The sequence below is a fragment of the Podarcis cretensis genome (assembly GCF_951804945.1).
Source record: "Podarcis cretensis genome assembly, chromosome: 4".
Lineage (NCBI taxonomy): Eukaryota > Metazoa > Chordata > Lepidosauria > Squamata > Lacertidae > Podarcis > Podarcis cretensis.
Genome location: NC_137173.1, coordinates 74,614,388 through 74,632,458, shown reverse-complemented (window position 1 = coordinate 74,632,458; position 18,071 = coordinate 74,614,388). Strand labels below are relative to the sequence as shown.

Sequence of the window (18,071 nt, the reverse complement as noted above, 5' to 3'; positions counted from 1 at the left end):
AGAACTAAAGAAGCAGTTGTAATAAAATTAGAATCATTTATAAAGTTATAATAAAAGGAGGTGCAATATCTTTTTTTCATGAAAACAATCCATCATATGCTCAGTTAAAACAATTTGTGGGATATCTGTAGCTGCAAATGCAAAAGAGGCCACTTTTTTTCTCCAATATATTTCTCTCCCTTTTGGCTAACAGATACTTACTTTTTTGCTGGTTTGACCAGCAAATCTGCTTAGCAAGGAGATATTCCAAATACTGAGATCTCAGAATGAAGCCTATTCTGGAGAACTACATAAAATGCCATTTACCTCCTCCTTTGCCTTTTCTTCAGAAAGCTGAAGATGCTCCCATCAACCATTTGTTTCAGAGAGTGGGGAAGAATCCCCAAATAGCAATAAGAGCTAACATGTCGAATTATCCAACAGCCAGTTCTCCAAAATTGTTTTCAGGTTACCAGAAAAATAAGAAAGAAAAAAGTGCTCTGTAAGTGTGTGTGTCCTTTAACAAGTGATGGCCAATTAGTCTTATTTCAAATAGTTCTTGAGTGCAACCCACAAACATCTCAAGTTCACATGGATGAGGAGAGAGAGAGAGAGAGAGAGAGAGAGAGAGAGAGAGAATGCATATAACTGAAATGATATTTTCCTAGGCCAATAGAGTGTGAAGGATTCTCATTGCTTAAATTAAGAATAACACCATTTATACAACAATTAAAATAGGAGGGGAGACCACCAGATATAGCCCCGTTCAATTCCTCTGGTGGCCACATTATGCTTTGTTGACTAATCTGTAGAAGCCAGTCTTCATTTAACAAATACAACAATTAGCAGTAGTTTAAAGTGCTTTGATTAATCTAGTGCTCTTTAATCAACAGTATAGAGAAGAATTTAGCCTACACTCTTCGTTGATGGAACCAATTTATAGAGCCTTCAGGGTCTCAAAGTCTGCATATTCACTGCCCTTCTTAAAGCAGGAAGGTTTGCAAAAGATTACCTGAAATAAAAAACAGTTATCAGGAATCAAGAATTCTGACATAATCCTTGCTTTGCTGTTTATCTATTTATATTTTATTTATTTAACTTATGTACCACCCTTCATCTGAAGATCACAGGGAGGTTTGCCACCGTCAAAACCTTTTAGCCTCTAAGGAAGGAAAATGACTTTGCCATTAATACAAATTAGGCTGACAGCACATTAATAGCTAGGTTGGTCTTTTCATCTCCTTTCTTAAAGATGATGACCATGATCTTCATATTCCCACCCTATGGTATATTTCCAGAGTAATTTATAAAGTCAAAATGTTCAGCATTCATAGGAAGCCACCAGTCTCCAGATGATCGTTGAATAATTCAGTGAGAATACTATCTTCCTCCACCTTCCAGGGTCTTATTGTATGCTAGAGATTCCAGAAATTTAACAAGCTTCTTCTCTGAAATCCACTGCTAGAAGTCAAGTAAGTCTACTAGATCCTCATTAAAATCCAGGACATTCCTTAAAGCTTTGAAAATGTTTTCTCCAGATGCAATTAGACTCTTGTTCCTCATCTCCATGACTGATGATCTGATAAAGCTCTACAGCCTAGTGCTATTTCTTTCAGTTTCTTTTCAGATATGCATTTAGGTTATTGCAAGTTTTTAATCATCTTTCCTTCTATTGAAGCTTCTTCAGCTTCCTCTAAATCGGAAGGTGTAATCTCCTTAAGGCTTCTTCAACTGATCTTTTAGCAGTCTTACACTTTTGGCTAAACCATTTAGTACCTTTTCTCAAAAGATCTAGAAGTATGATAATAGCCACAGGCAAAGATTTGCCCTGTATTAAAAAATCATTGGAATAAATTAGTAAGATTTACAGAAGCATTAAGGTCCTTAGCAACAAAAGTTATGGGTAGGTTCCTTCATCCTGCTGACTGACATTTGACCTGAAGCTCCATAGTTAATTTGCCAACCCACCAGTAACCTTTCTTTCTTTTGTTGGTTCTTTCATTCTTTCTTTTGTACATGGTTCGAAGCAAAAAGGAGAACAAACAAATCAATCTGGTATTCAAAATTGGCACCATAAAATTAACTTTAATAGGTGGATGACTACCACTTTCAATAGCAGAATCTCAAAACAGAATGTTGGAGATATAAATTAATATAACCAAATGTACCTGCACCTTTAGATGAAATAAAAGTGAAATTAACAGATTGGCAAAGGAGTCTTGGCTGATGAATCAAAGCTTAGGCTGTCCTCACCCACTCTCATAGGTGATTGTCAAAGTGTTGTCAAAGTTGATAGTTGCAAGTAACACGTAAATGTTCATAGGAACTATCTGCACAATACCAAATACTGAAGGTGCAGACCCAGCCTACAACCCATTTTTGCAGCTACCCTGTTTCCCCGAAAATAAGACAGTATCATATATTAATTTTTGCTCCCAAAGATGCACTAGGTCTTATTTTCAGGGGATGTCTTATTTTTCCATGAAGAAGAATACGGTACACATTTATTGTCTAATTGTGAGTCAGCCAGACTCCGTCAGGGCAGAGCGCGCAGCAGGCAGCAGTTTGTCCTGGCAGCGGCGTGGGCTCTCTGATTTAAAGAGACCTCACACTGCCTGAACAGCTCTGGCTGCACTGCGGCCAATCAGTGAGCTGTGTGGCGGCGCCCACCGCTACAGTCCAGAGGAGTCAGATGCCTTACGGTAGCTTTGGGGGCCTTATGTTCGGGGGAGGCCTTATGTTCAGGGGAGGCCTTATTATCGGGGAGGTCTTATTTTGAAGGGATGCCTTATATTACAGCGAGAGGCAAAACTGGAAGTAGGTCTTATTTTCAGGGGATGTCTTACTTTCGGGGAAAGACGGTGTGTTAGTGGACCTGATTCATGATCCCGTTTGGGTTAGTTTAGGTGGTCCCTTAATATCAACAAGTCCGCTCACCCTCTTTGGTGGGCATCATTGTGGGCTGGCATTCCCCTGTGTGTTGGGATCCGATGTGAAAAGTAGCCTGTTTCCCAGGCAGGAAAGGAAGCCTCTGGGTCCAGCTTGCTGCCAGGATAATTAGTCCCGCCCACTTGCCTAATCAGCGAATTACGAGTCGGCATGGGCCATGGGGGCTTAGCCTGCTCCCCCAGTATATAACATAGCCCCCTGGCTTTCTCTGCAGCCACTTTTTGCTGGGTCTACCCAATGCCTATGCCAAAACAGGTTCCCTATCCCTCTTAGATGTTGTGTGTGTGATGGACGTGTGTGTGTGTATTTAAGGTGAAATATTCATACTCCTAAGCACAAACTTGGGATCTACTTGGAGTTCAAATATGTGATAGGTTTAGCACTTCAACCAATGTAGTAAACCTGTACTTAAATGATAATTCTCTACAGTTTCAGGACAGTGGGAGGCCTTTTTAAGAAACACTTTTCCTCAGAGTGTGTGTTTATACCCTTTTGCGGAAGCCATCAAAAGATGAGGTGGCTTTCTTTAAGGAAGTTGAGTTTGAGCTAAATGGGAAGCAGCTACAAGCACAAGAGGTTGCCAGCATGAAAATTGCAGCCCATTGTATAAAAGGAATGAAATAAGCAGTTATGTCAGAGAAAGGCTGAACAGAAGGAGAATGTGCTTGTAAAAGGAAATGAGGAAAAAAGGAAGATCGCCTTAGATACAATTGCCACTTGAGGCTCTCCTCCTTGAATCAATTTAACTATTTACTGACAATGAAAACATGGAATAGGAAGGGTCATCAGAGGTCATCTTGACCAGCCCCTTGTCAATTCAGGAAACCCATTACTGAAACATCCCAAATAGGCTCAGCCTCTGCTTAAAAACCTTATCTTTACCATCCTTTTCCTATATCGCATCACAATAAAACACTGCCCCCACACAAAAAAAGTTATTTACTCTCTTCCTAGCCTACTTGTTAGCCATAGCAGCTTCCAATGTGATTTACAAGGAAAGTTGGGTTAAACAAGTCACAATTCAATCAATTAAAGTCTAATAACTAATCGGAAAGCTACTTTTTGCATACTTTTGTCTGGAAAGAGGCTGTGTCTGTAGAAACTCCAGTGCAAAGACGTTCCAAAAAACAGGAACCATTACAGAAAATGCATGGTTCTCCAGGTGTTCAGACAGAGGATAACCAACTGGAAAATGGGTATGGTAAACCTGTTGATGAAGGTGCTACTGGACAATTTTTTTAATTTTTAAATTTATTTCAAAAGAGCTAGTTGACATTCTTCTAGGAGCAACCTAATCTTTTTTTCTAGGTAACATTATTCACTTGCTCTCTTTGCTCACCTTTCCTTATTTGTCAAACACTTGCCTCTTTCCTGATCCCACGTACATCTCATTCAAATCCTGCTACAAAGTCTTTCAGCCATGTAATCGCATCCTCTCTGAATATGGTAGTCTTATTAAGAGTTGACTTAATTTTATTTATAAGTTTCTTCAAAGCTGGGAACATGATCCCTTAATAAAAGGCACATTTTTATCAGCCAAGTCATTTCCTGTGTTGTTTCTTTTGTGCTGCAATGTTATCTTTATGTATTACTGTGATCAATAAAGTGCTAAAAATGAAGAGAAGTGGTAAGAAGCCTGGGGCCACGTTACATTATTCAAATAATACATTATATAAATTTGTAAGCCTAAACAAAATTCCTCCCTTTCAAGTTATTATTGAATCTTTCATTTTATATTTTGCCAGGTAAAGTAATTATTTCACACTTCTGTTGCACTTCATGTAAAGAGCTGCTTTGTCACATAATCAGAAAACACAAATTACATGTATTGCAAAAACTACACTGCATATTGTCTAAGCCTGGTGGATAAAACTCACTTCCTTTGACAACCTTCTGTTCAGTAATAAGGAATCAAGATTTTGAAATTAAGCCCACTCATTTCAAAGAAAGCTTACTTTCACATAGTCTCTCATCACAATTCCGTTGCGTTAGACTATACTGTTGCACAACCTATTTGAATCTGTTGATTTAAAATTCATTTGCCTCTTAGACATCAGGCTCCAGAGACGATAACAGAAAGCAGCACATAGCAATTTCAGACATAAGGCCTAGGAGTCTGAGCAGACCCTTTGGGAGTTCCCAATGTGCCCTATGCTACCCATACCATTACAAATACTATACAAATGGTGGCGTTCTCTTCAATGCTACTGTGGGGTGGGGACTGAGGCATACATCTGCTCGGATAGCAGCTTTGGAAGGGCACAGCAGTATTTTCCCTTATGGTCCCAGGTCACATCAAGGACAATATGTACCGGTATAAGCCTAACTACTTTAAGTTATTATATTTGTGCTGTACATGTTTCAGATTAAATAAGTTGCCATATTCAAATACAGTGGTACCTCAGATTACATACGCTTCAGGTTACAGACTCCGCTAACCCAGAAATAGTACCTCGGGTTAAGAACTTTGCTTCAGGATGAGAACAGAAATCGTGCAGCAGCGGTGTGGTGGCAGTGGGAGGCCCCATTAGCCAAAATGGTGCTTCAGGTTAAGAACGGACCTCCAAAACAAATTAAGTTCTTAACCCGAGGTACCACTGTAGTTCAAATTAGGGGTGGCTTGCCCATGAAGCGGGATGAGGCAGCCGCTTCGGGCAGCAGATCTGGACCACCTGGGAAGAGTAGTTGATTCACCCTATGCTGCTTCAGCCGCTGCCACCTGCTCTTCCTCTCCACCCGCACCTTTCATTCCCAAGCTGATCTTCACTCCTCTGAACTGGTGGTGGTGCACTGCTATTTTGTAGTTTGCCCCAGGTGCCAAAATGTGTTGGTGTCCTGTTTCAAATGTTAGATTCTGATTAACATAACGTTGATGTCAAATCCAGAGGGAGTTGGGGTTTTTGTAGTAAAAAAAATAAAATTGGGTGTGGGCCCTGGAAAAGTTTGGAAAGTTTGGTTCCCTGGCCCCAGTTGATCTTGCCATCACTGATATAAAGCTATTCTATATTCAAGCACTGTGTCGCCCATGAATGTTAACATTGTAAGTCTTTACAGCAATGTTCTCTGTTTCCTCCTTCATGGATTCTACAAGCCAGTTACCAAATTATACAATTTATTTATTCTTGCAGGTGATTATATAGTCATGACTATATACTTCGATTTAAGTAGAAGAATGGGATACTTCACTATTCAAACATACATTCCCTGTATATTAACAGTTGTCTTATCCTGGGTATCGTTTTGGATTAAAAAGGATGCCACACCAGCAAGAACAGCCCTAGGTAAGTTCTCAGAATTTTTGTGTGTGTCACGGTGGATTTGAATCCTGCCTATGTTCTTTGTCAGTAGAGAAATTCAATCTAATTTCCAGTGAACAATTGCTTCATGGCAAATATATATGTCAGAGAGAGAGAGAGAGAGAGAGATTGAGAAGGGGGGAGGGGGAGAAAGAGACAGCTTGCATCCTGCAAATTTGGACAGTCTGTTCCTGCCTGAGTAGTTTAACCATCAATCCCTCTTCCTAGGGAACTCTGGGGATTGTAGCTTTGTGAGGGGAGTCTTCCTAAAATAAGGTTACCAGACATCCCAGTTTCCCAGGGACAGTCCCCGGATTTACAAATCAGTCCCCATACAAAAGCCATTGAAGTTGAAAAGTGTCCCCGGATTCATTGAAAAAAATCTTGTAACCTTATCTTTAAAACTCTCAGCACCCTTAACAAACCACAATTTCTAGGACTTTTTAAATAGGGATTTAATAGTGCAGATTAGAACAGGGTTTCTTGGACTGCAAACTCTATCTTTCTCATTGTTTTTGAAGCACCCTAAGAGCCTAGGACTTGCCAATCAGAAGGTCGGTGGTTCGAATCTCCGTGACGGGGTGAGCTCCCGTTGCTTGGTCCCTGCTCCTGCCAACCTAGCAGTTCGAAAGCATGTCAAAGTGCAAGTGGATAAATCGGTACCGCTCCGGCGGGAAGATAAACAGCGTTTCCATGTGTTGCTCTGCTTCGCCAGAAGTGGCTTAGTCATGCTGGCCACATGACCCAGAAGCTGTACGCCGGCTCCCTCAGTAAAGCGAGATGACTGCCGCAACCCCAGAGTTGGTCACGACTGGACCTAATGGTCAGGAGTCCCTTTACCTTTACCTTTAAGACTTCTCATACAACAGTGAATGGGTATATGACTGGGAACCCCGTCCCTGGGTGATTGCTACACGATTTATCTAGCATTGTTACTGCTTTCACTGCCCCACACCAGTTCCATGGGCTATAGATACAATCAGTCAATATATTTCATACATCTATGGGCCAGGGCATTGCATTTTGGGTAACTTAAAATGGCAGGCAGCCACCACAGGTGGGAGCTGAGTTGGCTCCCCTTCAAAAGTGGTACACAGGCTTCTAGCAGATAGGCAATGAATGGCAGTGTGGCCAGGCTGGGTCAGTGAAGGGACCATTCAGGCACACAGGTCCCTTGACCAGGGACCAGTCTGGCCCAGTGCTAGTGCCAGACCTAGTTCAAAGTACCGTGGGACATGCAAAATGATGGTCACACTCACACAAACCCAAAATCCAAACCTTAGAAGAAAATGAGGTATTGTCACTGCTAATGGTGAGTTCAACCCCCTCCCCCAAGAAAACGTTGGAGAATTTCTTCTCCCCCTAGGGAAATCTCCTACTGGTAAAAATGTCCTCATAATTTCTTTGCCCACAGATAGGGCACACCTCTAGTTTGGATTTGTTGTGGTTAACTATGCAGATGTATAGGTGCAGTCTCCTCCTTATGATATGACATTGTCCAGGTTATTAATCCAAGCTGCTAGGACTACCATTGCAAGGTATCCTGAATGCAATGTTCTAAGAACAAGTCCACACAGGCAGATGTGAATGAATGGGGCATGGCGGTAGATCCAACACAACAGGCAGAACTTTCAAATACTGCATCTCACCTCAAAGCACAATGAATGAGGTTTTTTTCAATTCATCTACTCAGCTGTGAGTCATCAAACAATGAGAAATCAAAGTGAACCAACCCCAAGAGATTGGTCATGGTGAGGGAGATCAAGCAGATGGGAAAGGAATCCTGGTGCCCTTTATTACTTTACTGAAGAGGTCGCGCTGTGAAAAGCACTACCATTGTTGTAGCGCGAAGTTATTAGGGGCAGTAGAAGGAGGACTCTGGACTGACTCAGAGCTCCTTTTCATGAACAGCGATGGCAGAGTAGTTTGCATTTGGGTAACTGTGAGAAACCAGAGCCACAAGCAGACACAATTTTGATGGCATGCAATTTTGATTCTGCACAAATCCCGAACCAATTGCTCCCAAACCAATTGCCCTTTCACATGGCCAGAAAGCACCACTATGCATACACAGAGTTCTGTATGCACACACAACCATTATGCAACCACTCATGGCAGTTCACAAGCCCTGTACCTGGCTTACCAAATCTTTCATCTGCTCTACCAATGTCTAAGGGACACGGTTGGCGCTGTGAGTTAAACCACAGAGCCTAGGACTTGCCAATCAGAAGGTCAGCGGTTCGAATCCCCACGATGGGGTGAGCTCCCGTTGCTCGGTCCCTCCTCTTGCCAACCTAGCAGTTCGAAAGCACGTCAAAGTGCAAGTAGATAAATAGGTGGGAAGGTAAACAGCGTTTTCGTGCGCTGCTCTGGTTCGCCAGAAGTGGCTTAGTCATGCTGGCCACATGTCCTGGAAGCTGTACGCCAGCTGCCTCGGCCAATAAAGCGATATAAGCGCCGCAACCCCAGAGTCCGCCCTGACTGGACCTAATGGTCAGGGGTCCCTTTACCTTTACCTTTTACCAATGTCTAGCTCAGTCCCAGCGCCTGCCAACCTAGCAGTTCGAAAGCACCTCCGGGTGCAAGTAGATAAATAGGGACCGCTTACCAGCGGGAAGGTAAACGGTGTTTCCGTGTGCGGCTCTGGCTCGCCAGATGCAGCTTTGTCACGCTGGCCACGTGACCCGGAAGTGTCTCCGGACAGCGCTGGCCCCTGGCCTCTTGAGTGAGATGGGCGCACAACCTCTTGAGTGAGATGGGCGCACAACCCCAGAGTCTGTCAAGACTGGCCCGTACGGGCAGGGGTACCTTTACCTTTTTAGCTCGAATGCAACCATCCAGTAAGCCCCCACTGTTTCCAGTTTCTCCTCCTGCTGCTCATGCTTGCCTCTCCTTCCTGCAAAAGACCATTTTTTGGTGGGGGAGGAATTCTTCCTGATAACACTAATATCCCACACGAACAATTTCCCCCACTTATTAGAAAATCCAATATATGCAGATGGAGATTCTGCCTCCCTGTGGCTGCATCTTATCTGCAAAACAGTAAATCGGGGTGACTTCATATGTGATCTTCAGATGTCTACTGGGCTATAGTCAGGGGTGATGGGAGCTGTCATTCATAATATAAAAATGATCAAAGGGTAAAAAAAAAAATAACACAGGAGGAACAGATTTAAAAATGCAGCCATCAGATAGCATCAAAAGTATAGCATTTGTAGTGTATGTCATGGGTTTTATTTCAAGGTAAAGAAGTAGAACATGTGACGTTCCAGATGATGCTAAACAACGATGCCCATCAGCCCCAGCCAGTATGACCAATGGGCAGGAGGGATGGGAACTGTAATCCAACAATTTCTGGAGGAATTCTGGTTATCTACCCCCATCAAAGACACTGATTTTCCAAGGGCTGCTAGTGTAATACGTATGCAAAAAATGCCACACACACACAGTTCAGCATACATATGCATGTCATATTGGCTTACTTCTGGGTAATTACAGAATTGCATGCTTATGCCCCATATAAAGCATGTTTCACAGATAGAAAAAGGAGAAGAGTTGTGTAACACTATCGAGGGACAAATATTAAAACTTTGCTATTGCCACTACTGTAGTATTGAAGAGGGGGGATGAGAAACAGGCATTGCCAGTGCTCCCCCCCTAGAAATGTTTAGGGGTACTCTTATTTTCCTACTCATATTGAAATGCTGCCCCACTATGGGGCCAAACTTAGACCCACAAAATGTTTAGGGGTATGTGTACCTCTGCACCCCCCCCCCCCCCGAAAAAACCCACTGGGCATTGCTAAATTTCTGCGTGCGCCCCCCCCCCACACTTTTGATTAGGCATAGTTGTGGAAATGAGAAATGATTGGACACAGCTGTGAATAATATTTCTCTATCAAAAGTGTGATGAAATGATGACAGTGCATGCTCTTGAATTAGATTTCCACAATGCTCGATTTTCTATGGGAGAACAAAGATCGTGTAAATGTCAAGTGGTTTTTAGCAGGCAGCAAAGTCCTCTGGCCCTGGCTTTCCACAAGCAGCTTGCTTATCACTGCAAACCTCTGTTATCAGTTTGATCAAAGGGAAGCATGGGTTAGAAGTTTAATCAGAGGATACTATTATCTTTTAAACATTTGAATGGTCAAGGGGAAACAAGGAGGTTAGGAGATATTTGGCTGCAGAAGTGCAAATCAGAATTCAAGGCTGCCCCGGGGGAGATATCTGCAGCAGATTTGTGGGACAGGGTAACGTCCTGGTTATCAAGATCCCATCCTCATCCAACAGCAGATATGTTAGCCATTAGGTCTTGGGAATCTTTTTGTAAGGAAATGTGCACTCTTCTTGTCCTGTTGACCTGAGTCAATAGATGAGATTTGAAACCTGGATTGAAATAGGGTCACCACATAATGAATCGCAAACTTCAACACTGATCTACGAACCCTTTGTGCAAAAATCCAGACAGCATCTTGAAAACATTGCAGGCGAGGCTTGCATGCACACCCCTTCCCATCTCCAGTTCTGTCTTTTGCATGTTCAGGTGAATATCTGAATCCAGCTTGAAGTGTTGAAGCCCTTGCTGTCTGACGTCCCCCTGCCTCAAGACAGTAGGAGAGGGGAGGTTGCTAGGGTGGGTTGCAGAATCAGGGTGAACACAGTCCTGCTCACCCTACTGAGATCAGCTGTGGACAGGGTTGTGTTCACCCCAGTCCTGCTCTGAAGCATTTGATCAGGGGTCCTCATGCTTGCAACAGGGACGCAGGTGGCGCTAAAGGTTAAAGCCTCAGCGCCTAGGACTTGCCGATCGAAAGGTCGGCGGTTCGAATCCCTGCGGCGGGGTGCGCTCCCGCTGCTCGGTCCCAGCGCCTGCCAACCTAGCAGTTCGAAAGCACCTCCGGGTGCAAGTAGATAAATAGGGACCGCTTACCGGCGGGAAGGTAAACGGCGTTTCCGTGTGCGGCTCTGGCTCGCCAGAGCAGCGATGTCACGCTGGCTACGTGACCCGGAAGTGTCTCCGGACAGCGCTGGCCCCCGGCCTCTTAAGTGAGATGGGCGCACAACCCCAGAGTCTGTCAAGACTGGCCCGTACGGGCAGGGGTACCTTTACCTTTACCTTTACCTCATGCTTGCATGGGCCCTTAACTGATCACTTGAGGCATCCTTTCCTATGTGTGGCCTGAATCAAGTCACTGTATCTTTATTCCCTATCTGTAAAACAAGAGTGAGAACAACATGGTTCCCAGGATCTGTGGGATGGCACACTAACCAATTAGTAACAGTAGCCAAAAACACATCTACATGAAACTGACAGATAGGGATGAATCAGATCGTCTATGTATGTATTGATTATTGCATGTCAAGATGGCACGCATGGTTCTCTTTCTTCCCATGTTATCCTCACAAGAACCATGTGAGGTAACCTAGGCTGAGAGACTGTTCTTGGCCCAAGGTCATGTGGTGAGTTCCACAGCTGAATGAGGATCTGAACCCTGGTCTGCCTAGTTCTAGTCCTAGCGCTAGTCCAGCGGTTCCCATCCTTTTCCAAGGCAGCACCCCCTTGGCTCCATAAACTCATCCCCAGTGCCCCCTAACCTGCCTATAAAAAGCATTATTCAAAATGGCGAACGGAATGAACCACTAAGGAAGATAATAAAACAAGAACATTCAAAACAGTAGCAATTACGTGCACATTTGCTCAAAATCCAGTTGAAACTATTTTGTTTGATTAATTCCACAAAGCTGGTGAACTTGAACCAGTGATTCCAACTTTTTGAAGTCTAATAGTCATCTCCTGTGCCCCACTGCCCCCCCTTGGCTTTCAGTGCTCCCCTAAGTAATCCCACCACCCCCAGGGGGCAGTTCTGCCCACTTGGGGAGCCACTATTCGAGTCCAATACTCTAAGCACAACACTATGTGGTGTAATCCTGTACATACCCACTCAAAAGTAGGTCCCATTAAGTTCAGTGGAGCTTATTCCTGGGCAAATAGGGATAGAATGGCAGTCTAAAGGTCTTCTATTCAAGCACCCATCCACTACTCCACTGTGGTCAGTTTCAGGCGAGCTTTTTTTAAAGGACAGCCATCAGTTCTGTTTGTTTCATAGTTGGGCATTTATTTAAGTCTGAAAGTGGAAACCCTCCCAGGCGAAATAGTAACGAGTGCCTGATTCCAAAAATACATTTGTTTACAATACTGCCAAAGGCTACCTGCTGAAAACATCCTTATGCCTCTATATCATTAATGTTAATTAGACAGAATGAATAGAGACTCTCAAGTGGGCCAAAAGCTCCCTGGGTGTAACTCCTATTAACCTCAGTTGAGATACATCAGAGAGAAATTTCGCTCAGTGAAATTAATTAGTGAAAATACCAGTGCTCTTGGCAGCTGCTCTTGGTGGTATGAAGAGAGGGCTTTATCCCCTTCAGCAAAGGTCTTAGTATGTGGTGCGTTTTATGATGAAATAATGAAGATAATCAGAAAGTGGATAGGGAGTGGGGGAGAGAAATGGAAAATACGGTAATTCATTTTATCTGGAGCTCTCAAATGATTTGATGAAGGTATAATTCTACAATATATGATACCTTGAGATCTTCAGCATATGTCAGAAGCAAGCAACATAAGACATGTAGGATGTACCTGATCTGCTGAGGCTTTCCACCAGAAAACCACCTGTTGCTCTTTTTCTGTTTTAGTAACAGTGTAGCACCCACCCATTGGAATAAACAGTTTTTCCAGTGGAACCACAAAAGTTCAGAAACCTGCTTTTTCTGTGCCTCCCCCTCTTCTGTTGAATAGCACTGCTGTTGAGATATCTGCGGGGGCCACTATTTGTACTGTCTGGAAACAATTGAAGACACTTTCCCCAAGTTGACAGGCTTCCCAGGCTAAATAAATGAGCCTTTGCTATGAGCGTCCACTTGTTCTAGTTTTAGGCTTATTTAAATATATTTGCTGTTTCATGGTTTTTAACTGTTTCTAATTATCTTATGTGCAAATCACCTTGAGATGGTGGCTTAGGCAGCGACTGATAAATCAACAGTAATAGCAATCGATCGTTTGTAATCCAGCCACACAATTTAGACTGCGCAGATTGATTGGAAAGCCAATCAAAAAATGACCTTTGCTTACAAGTGGCACTGATTGTTTAAACAGAAAGGGGCAAATCCCTCCATTCTGTTCTGTTTTGGCTCCACACTGATCTACTTTTCTTTTCTTTACACACACACACACACACACACACACACACACACAGAAGTCCTACCAAACTATATTGCGACTTATGAAGCCCATGAAGAATGGGGTCATCTTTCTTCAAAGAGGGAACGATAATTGAATCACAGTTCTGTTCTGCATCTGGGTGTGTTTTCCTTTCAAAAACATGAAAATACATGCTTTCATTTGCAGGAATCACCACCGTATTAACCATGACCACTCTCAGCACCATTGCAAGAAACTCCTTACCCCGTGTGTCCTACGTCACTGCCATGGACCTCTTTGTGACTGTGTGCTTCTTATTTGTATTTGCCGCTTTGATGGAATATGCCACCCTCAACTACTACTCGAGTTGCAGGAAGCCACACTGCACAAAGAAGAAAAAGTCGGTAAGATGAGGTGGGGGAAGTGGGGAACCAAACTTCTGAATTAACAGATGTTGAGTGGTATCCAACGTTTTCACTCCTCTGCAACATGCAGGAAATATTCAGATACAGGAAATATTATGCAATTTTCCAAATTATTATGATAGTACTTCTGTGCTGTTTTCCAATGTTCCTTTAACCTGTTGCGTTATGGAAATGTGGATTTTTGACTGATATGCTAGCAGGTCACATCAAATTTCATTTGCACCAGTGAGTGTTCTGTGACACAACCATGAGCATCACTGAACATTAGAAACCAGGGCAGAAGGTTGGCATGGAAGTGTCGCTCCACTTGTTGGTATAATAACAACTTGCACAATTCCCAGAGTGGTTTAACAGTCAATACCTCTTTCTGGGGAACGCTGGAGAAGTGTAGCTCTGTGAGGCAAACAGAGGTCTCCTAACGACTCTCAAGACCTTTAGGAAACTACAGTCCCCAGAATTCTTTGAGGGGAATCCATGTCTGCTTTAAGTGGCACCACAGCTCTTTAAAAGGTGTGAAAGTGGCCCAAGAGAAGAATTGGAATACGGATTGCAACACAGTAAAACAGACTTTCCCTCCAGATGTTTTGTTCTACAACTCCTATCCTCCCTTGGCCATGTTGACTGGTGTGGATGAGAGTTGTAGTCCAGAACATCTGGCGGGCATAAAGTTGGTCAAATGTGGCAATTTTTCTATTCACAAGAGCATAGAAGCTCTCTCTTCTGCTTTACACAGACCATATTGAAATTTTACAACTCCTACGGTTTTGTAGCCTTGGCTTTATATATATATTTTTACAAATAAAAAGGTATTGTGATCTCTTTTTTTCCTCTAAGCCACATGGGAAGGGTTAATATGTGCCTTTGCCTCCAGGCAGGACATTAATATGTAAAAGTTTCAAGTAGCTCAGTGATGTATTCAACCTTCTCTGAAGTAGTGATATATATATTTTCTTTAATGTTTTAATGCCATGGATGAATCATGGGGAGCACCCCCATGTCATTAAACCTAACAGCCTGATTCATGACCTGTGAATCCCATTGATTTTAAATTAAGCTCACATTTTATTGCTTCCCGTTGAAACCCATGGAAGTGAAAAGAGCTTAATTTGGGCTGGATCTTGCCCACAGACAGGATCTGGACAATTCAGTTTCAATACAGAATGTGAGGATCTTAGACGAAGATCCTCGCATTCTATATCAAAACTTCCCTCCTCGTCAATATTTGAGAAACTGGCAAAAATGGTATAAACGTTTACACCATATAATGTGTATTCTAGTCATGTCATTTCTTCTGAGTTTTTCTTCTTATTCTCTGATTTCTTTTACTTGAGCTACCTGATGTCAGTTTCGGGCACATGATGGTGAGTACGGTTTTTAAACCTCTTTTTAAAAAATTAATACAGCCTAAAATGTTGCTATGAATGGAAATATTTCCTTCTGCTTTCTTCTTCCCCTGAGCTTTATGAATGCAAATTGAAATCAAACTGAAGTAAATAAATGCTTCACCTTCATGCTTCTTTATACTTTGCCTTAATACAAAAACACAGGTTTTGATTCAACAAAAAGAATGTGTCTATTAACCTTAAGACTTTAGTTGTTAGTATTTGGCGCTAGCCCGCTGTGCAGCTTTTCACCATGCAGAGTTTATCAATGAAAGCTATGGACATGGTACAGTTAAGCTGTACCATTCCTTCCTGAATGCTGAAGTGGTACAGTCCTAGGGGGATGTCTGCTTGTCTAGACCAGCCCAAAGTATCTGCATGCCAAAACTCTGATGTCCCTCTAGTAGCCAAGGTACTATCTCTTCTGTCCTCTCTTTCCCCCCCTAGAACTATTCTGTGCTAGAGATGAGGCCTCCTCCTACAGTCATCGCATTGAATAATGCCATGTACTGGCAAGAATTTGAAGACAATTGTATCTATGAATGTCTGGATGGGAAGGACTGCCAGAGCTTTTTCTGCTGTTACGAAGAATGTAAATCCGGTTCATGGCGGAAAGGAAGGATACACATAGACATCTTAGAACTAGACTCTTATTCAAGGGTCTTCTTCCCTACATCATTCCTGCTGTTTAACTTGGTGTACTGGGTTGGATACCTCTATCTCTAGAAATTGTGAAGGAAACTGTGTTTTCACACTTCTTAGGGATGGAGAACATGTGGAAGATAAGGACCTGGCCAGTGTCATCGCACAGAGTAAAGGTCACCTTATGCTTTGTCATCAGAGAAAGAGAAGATTTTATTTACACCTTTGCCTGAAAAAAAAAACAAAATAAAATATTCATTTCAAGTATGAGATTATTATTATTATTATTTTGCTAAGTACACCAGACACTATTGTATAACAAATGTTTATTTATTGTTCCTACATAATGGAGGATTTGCTGGTGTGTTTTTTTCCTGGGTTACCACTTGCTATGTAGCGTTCCGGCAAGAAGGCTGAAGACACGTACTCATTCATACATTATTCCCACCAACTTTAAAATACATTCTGGGAGCAAATGTTTATTGGTGTGGACTATCTATGATGTTCATTGAAAAGCCACTGGTATTCGTTTCATGGGATTTATAATATTTTTGTCTTGGTTTTAATTTGAGGGTTTTTTTAAAAAAATGTATGATTGAATTGAAACCTAAACATTTGCTTCTCATGAATATAGAGGTGTTGGTAGCACCCCTTTAATACAAGTTGTGAAATTAATCTGACTGGTCGAACACTGCAGGAAATTATTTCTAGAATAACGTACTTGAATCTTGATAAGGCTTAGCTTGTTTATGGTAGTGTAGCAGATTGTAGCTGATTGGGTGTATGGTTCACTATATAATAGCACTAGGAGGATGTGATTAATTGCAGGCTACCATTAAGTTTCTTCCATACATTAGAGTTTCTTTATCATGGATATTTAGGAGTGAGGGAAAGCTACTGATCCATTCTGTTTTGTTTTAATTCTGCCCGTGCAGAATAAAACTCATGTACCTCAGAGTGCAATTCTATACCTGAGTTATGCTAGCTGACTGGACTTAGAAAGTGGCAAAAACACCACTCTGACAGTGGAGATGACGTCACACCAACAGATGACCAACATAAATGTGAGTATAGAATTGCTCTGCTTATCACCATTCCATGTGAGCTCACATGTTATCCCTTGCACATTCAAGGGCCCCCATTCATTCCATTGGAAAGCCCTAATCTGTATGTGCTATCCTTTGAGTTCATGAACTGGATAAGAATGGGGGGAAGCGCTTGTTAGTGAGGGAATTCCACACACTTTGGAGTAGCAGCACTGGTAAGCATTCCTCTGTATTGGCACAACAGAAGCCTTATGTGTTCAAACAGGATTTTCTTGGGAAAGAAGTGAAATACTGCAGCTTCAGTTGTAATAAAGAGTGCATTTTGAAAAGTTATTATGGATGAAGAGATATTTGGATTTTTTAAAAACTACTAATAGATTTTAAACTGGAAATGTGTTTTGTACTTTTGGTACACAGACATTAAATTGCTGAAAGTGTCACATTTTTTGTGTTGTGCAAACTGTTCATTATTGTGAAGCCCTTCATATCCCTTCCAAGAGTCCTGTATAAATGTGCCAAAATATCTACATTTTCTTTTTCTAAAGTTTTAAGTATTACTTCTGTCAAAAAAATTCCACCAACTTTGAATAGAATGGCATTTTCAAAAGTGTACTCTCAATACCATCAAATGCCTTTTTCTGTCAATTTGTACCCTTAATTTTGCTTATTCCAAAATGGATATGATTGCCTGTGGTGCACAGTTCATATTGTTCTATTTATCTTCATTTTCTTCTGAAATTGGGAAGGCAATAATGAGTCTCAAAAGCATGTTGGAAACAATAGTATGAGAAATATAGGAAATGGAATTTTCTTGATTTTTTTTTTTAAAGGAATGAATACTTAATTTGAAACACTGTAAAAAAAATTACAAAATTAAGTGAAGTTCTGACATGGAAGCAAAGAAAATTAAGGGAAGGGCCACAGCTCAGTGGTAGAGCATTGTGGTCATTTTGTATACAAAAGGTCCCAAGTTCAATGTGGCATCTTTTCAGGGTTTTACACCGGACCGACTCCCATGTGAAACCCTAGAGAACCATTACCAGTCATGGGAAATGATATTTATTATTGGTCTGACTTGGTAAAAAAGCAGCCTCCTATGTTTCTAATATGTTAAATGAATTCAGTTTTTGAGAGCAAAACTCCATCACAAGG

General features: G+C 42.0%; 1 protein-coding gene and 2 long non-coding RNA genes across 6 annotated transcripts in view; 1 reads left to right on the top strand and 2 right to left on the bottom strand.

The window, feature by feature from the left end:
* Window positions 1–16,140, top strand: part of GABRG3 (gamma-aminobutyric acid type A receptor subunit gamma3) — a 309,531-nt gene extending 293,391 nt beyond the window's left edge. For 2 of the 3 annotated variants that reach the window (XM_079972871.1, XM_079972873.1), the window contains 4 exons: window positions 6,057–6,209; window positions 13,632–13,828; window positions 15,181–15,210; window positions 15,679–16,140. In XM_079972871.1, coding sequence (XP_079828997.1) covers window positions 6,057–6,209; window positions 13,632–13,828; window positions 15,181–15,210; window positions 15,679–15,957 — 659 coding nt within the window. In that variant the 3' untranslated portion in view covers window positions 15,958–16,140. The remainder of the gene's footprint in view (window positions 1–6,056; window positions 6,210–13,631; window positions 13,829–15,180; window positions 15,211–15,678) is intronic. The other variant, XM_079972872.1, reaches the window with a different exon arrangement.
* LOC307214490 overlaps window positions 1–18,071 on the bottom strand; it is a 109,737-nt gene that overhangs the window by 10,630 nt on the left and 81,036 nt on the right. The gene's annotated exons all lie outside the window — the stretch shown is intronic.
* Window positions 405–16,065, bottom strand: LOC307214380. Of its 2 annotated transcripts, XR_013838011.1 has the most exons (5): window positions 15,946–16,065; window positions 13,689–13,806; window positions 13,489–13,594; window positions 10,669–10,820; window positions 405–991 (listed from the first exon to the last, which is right to left on the bottom strand). It is a non-coding gene; the product is annotated as an uncharacterized lncRNA (long non-coding RNA). The 2 variants fall into 2 exon arrangements; XR_013838012.1 differs by lacking the exons at window positions 10,669–10,820; window positions 13,489–13,594 and having other exon boundaries at window positions 408–991.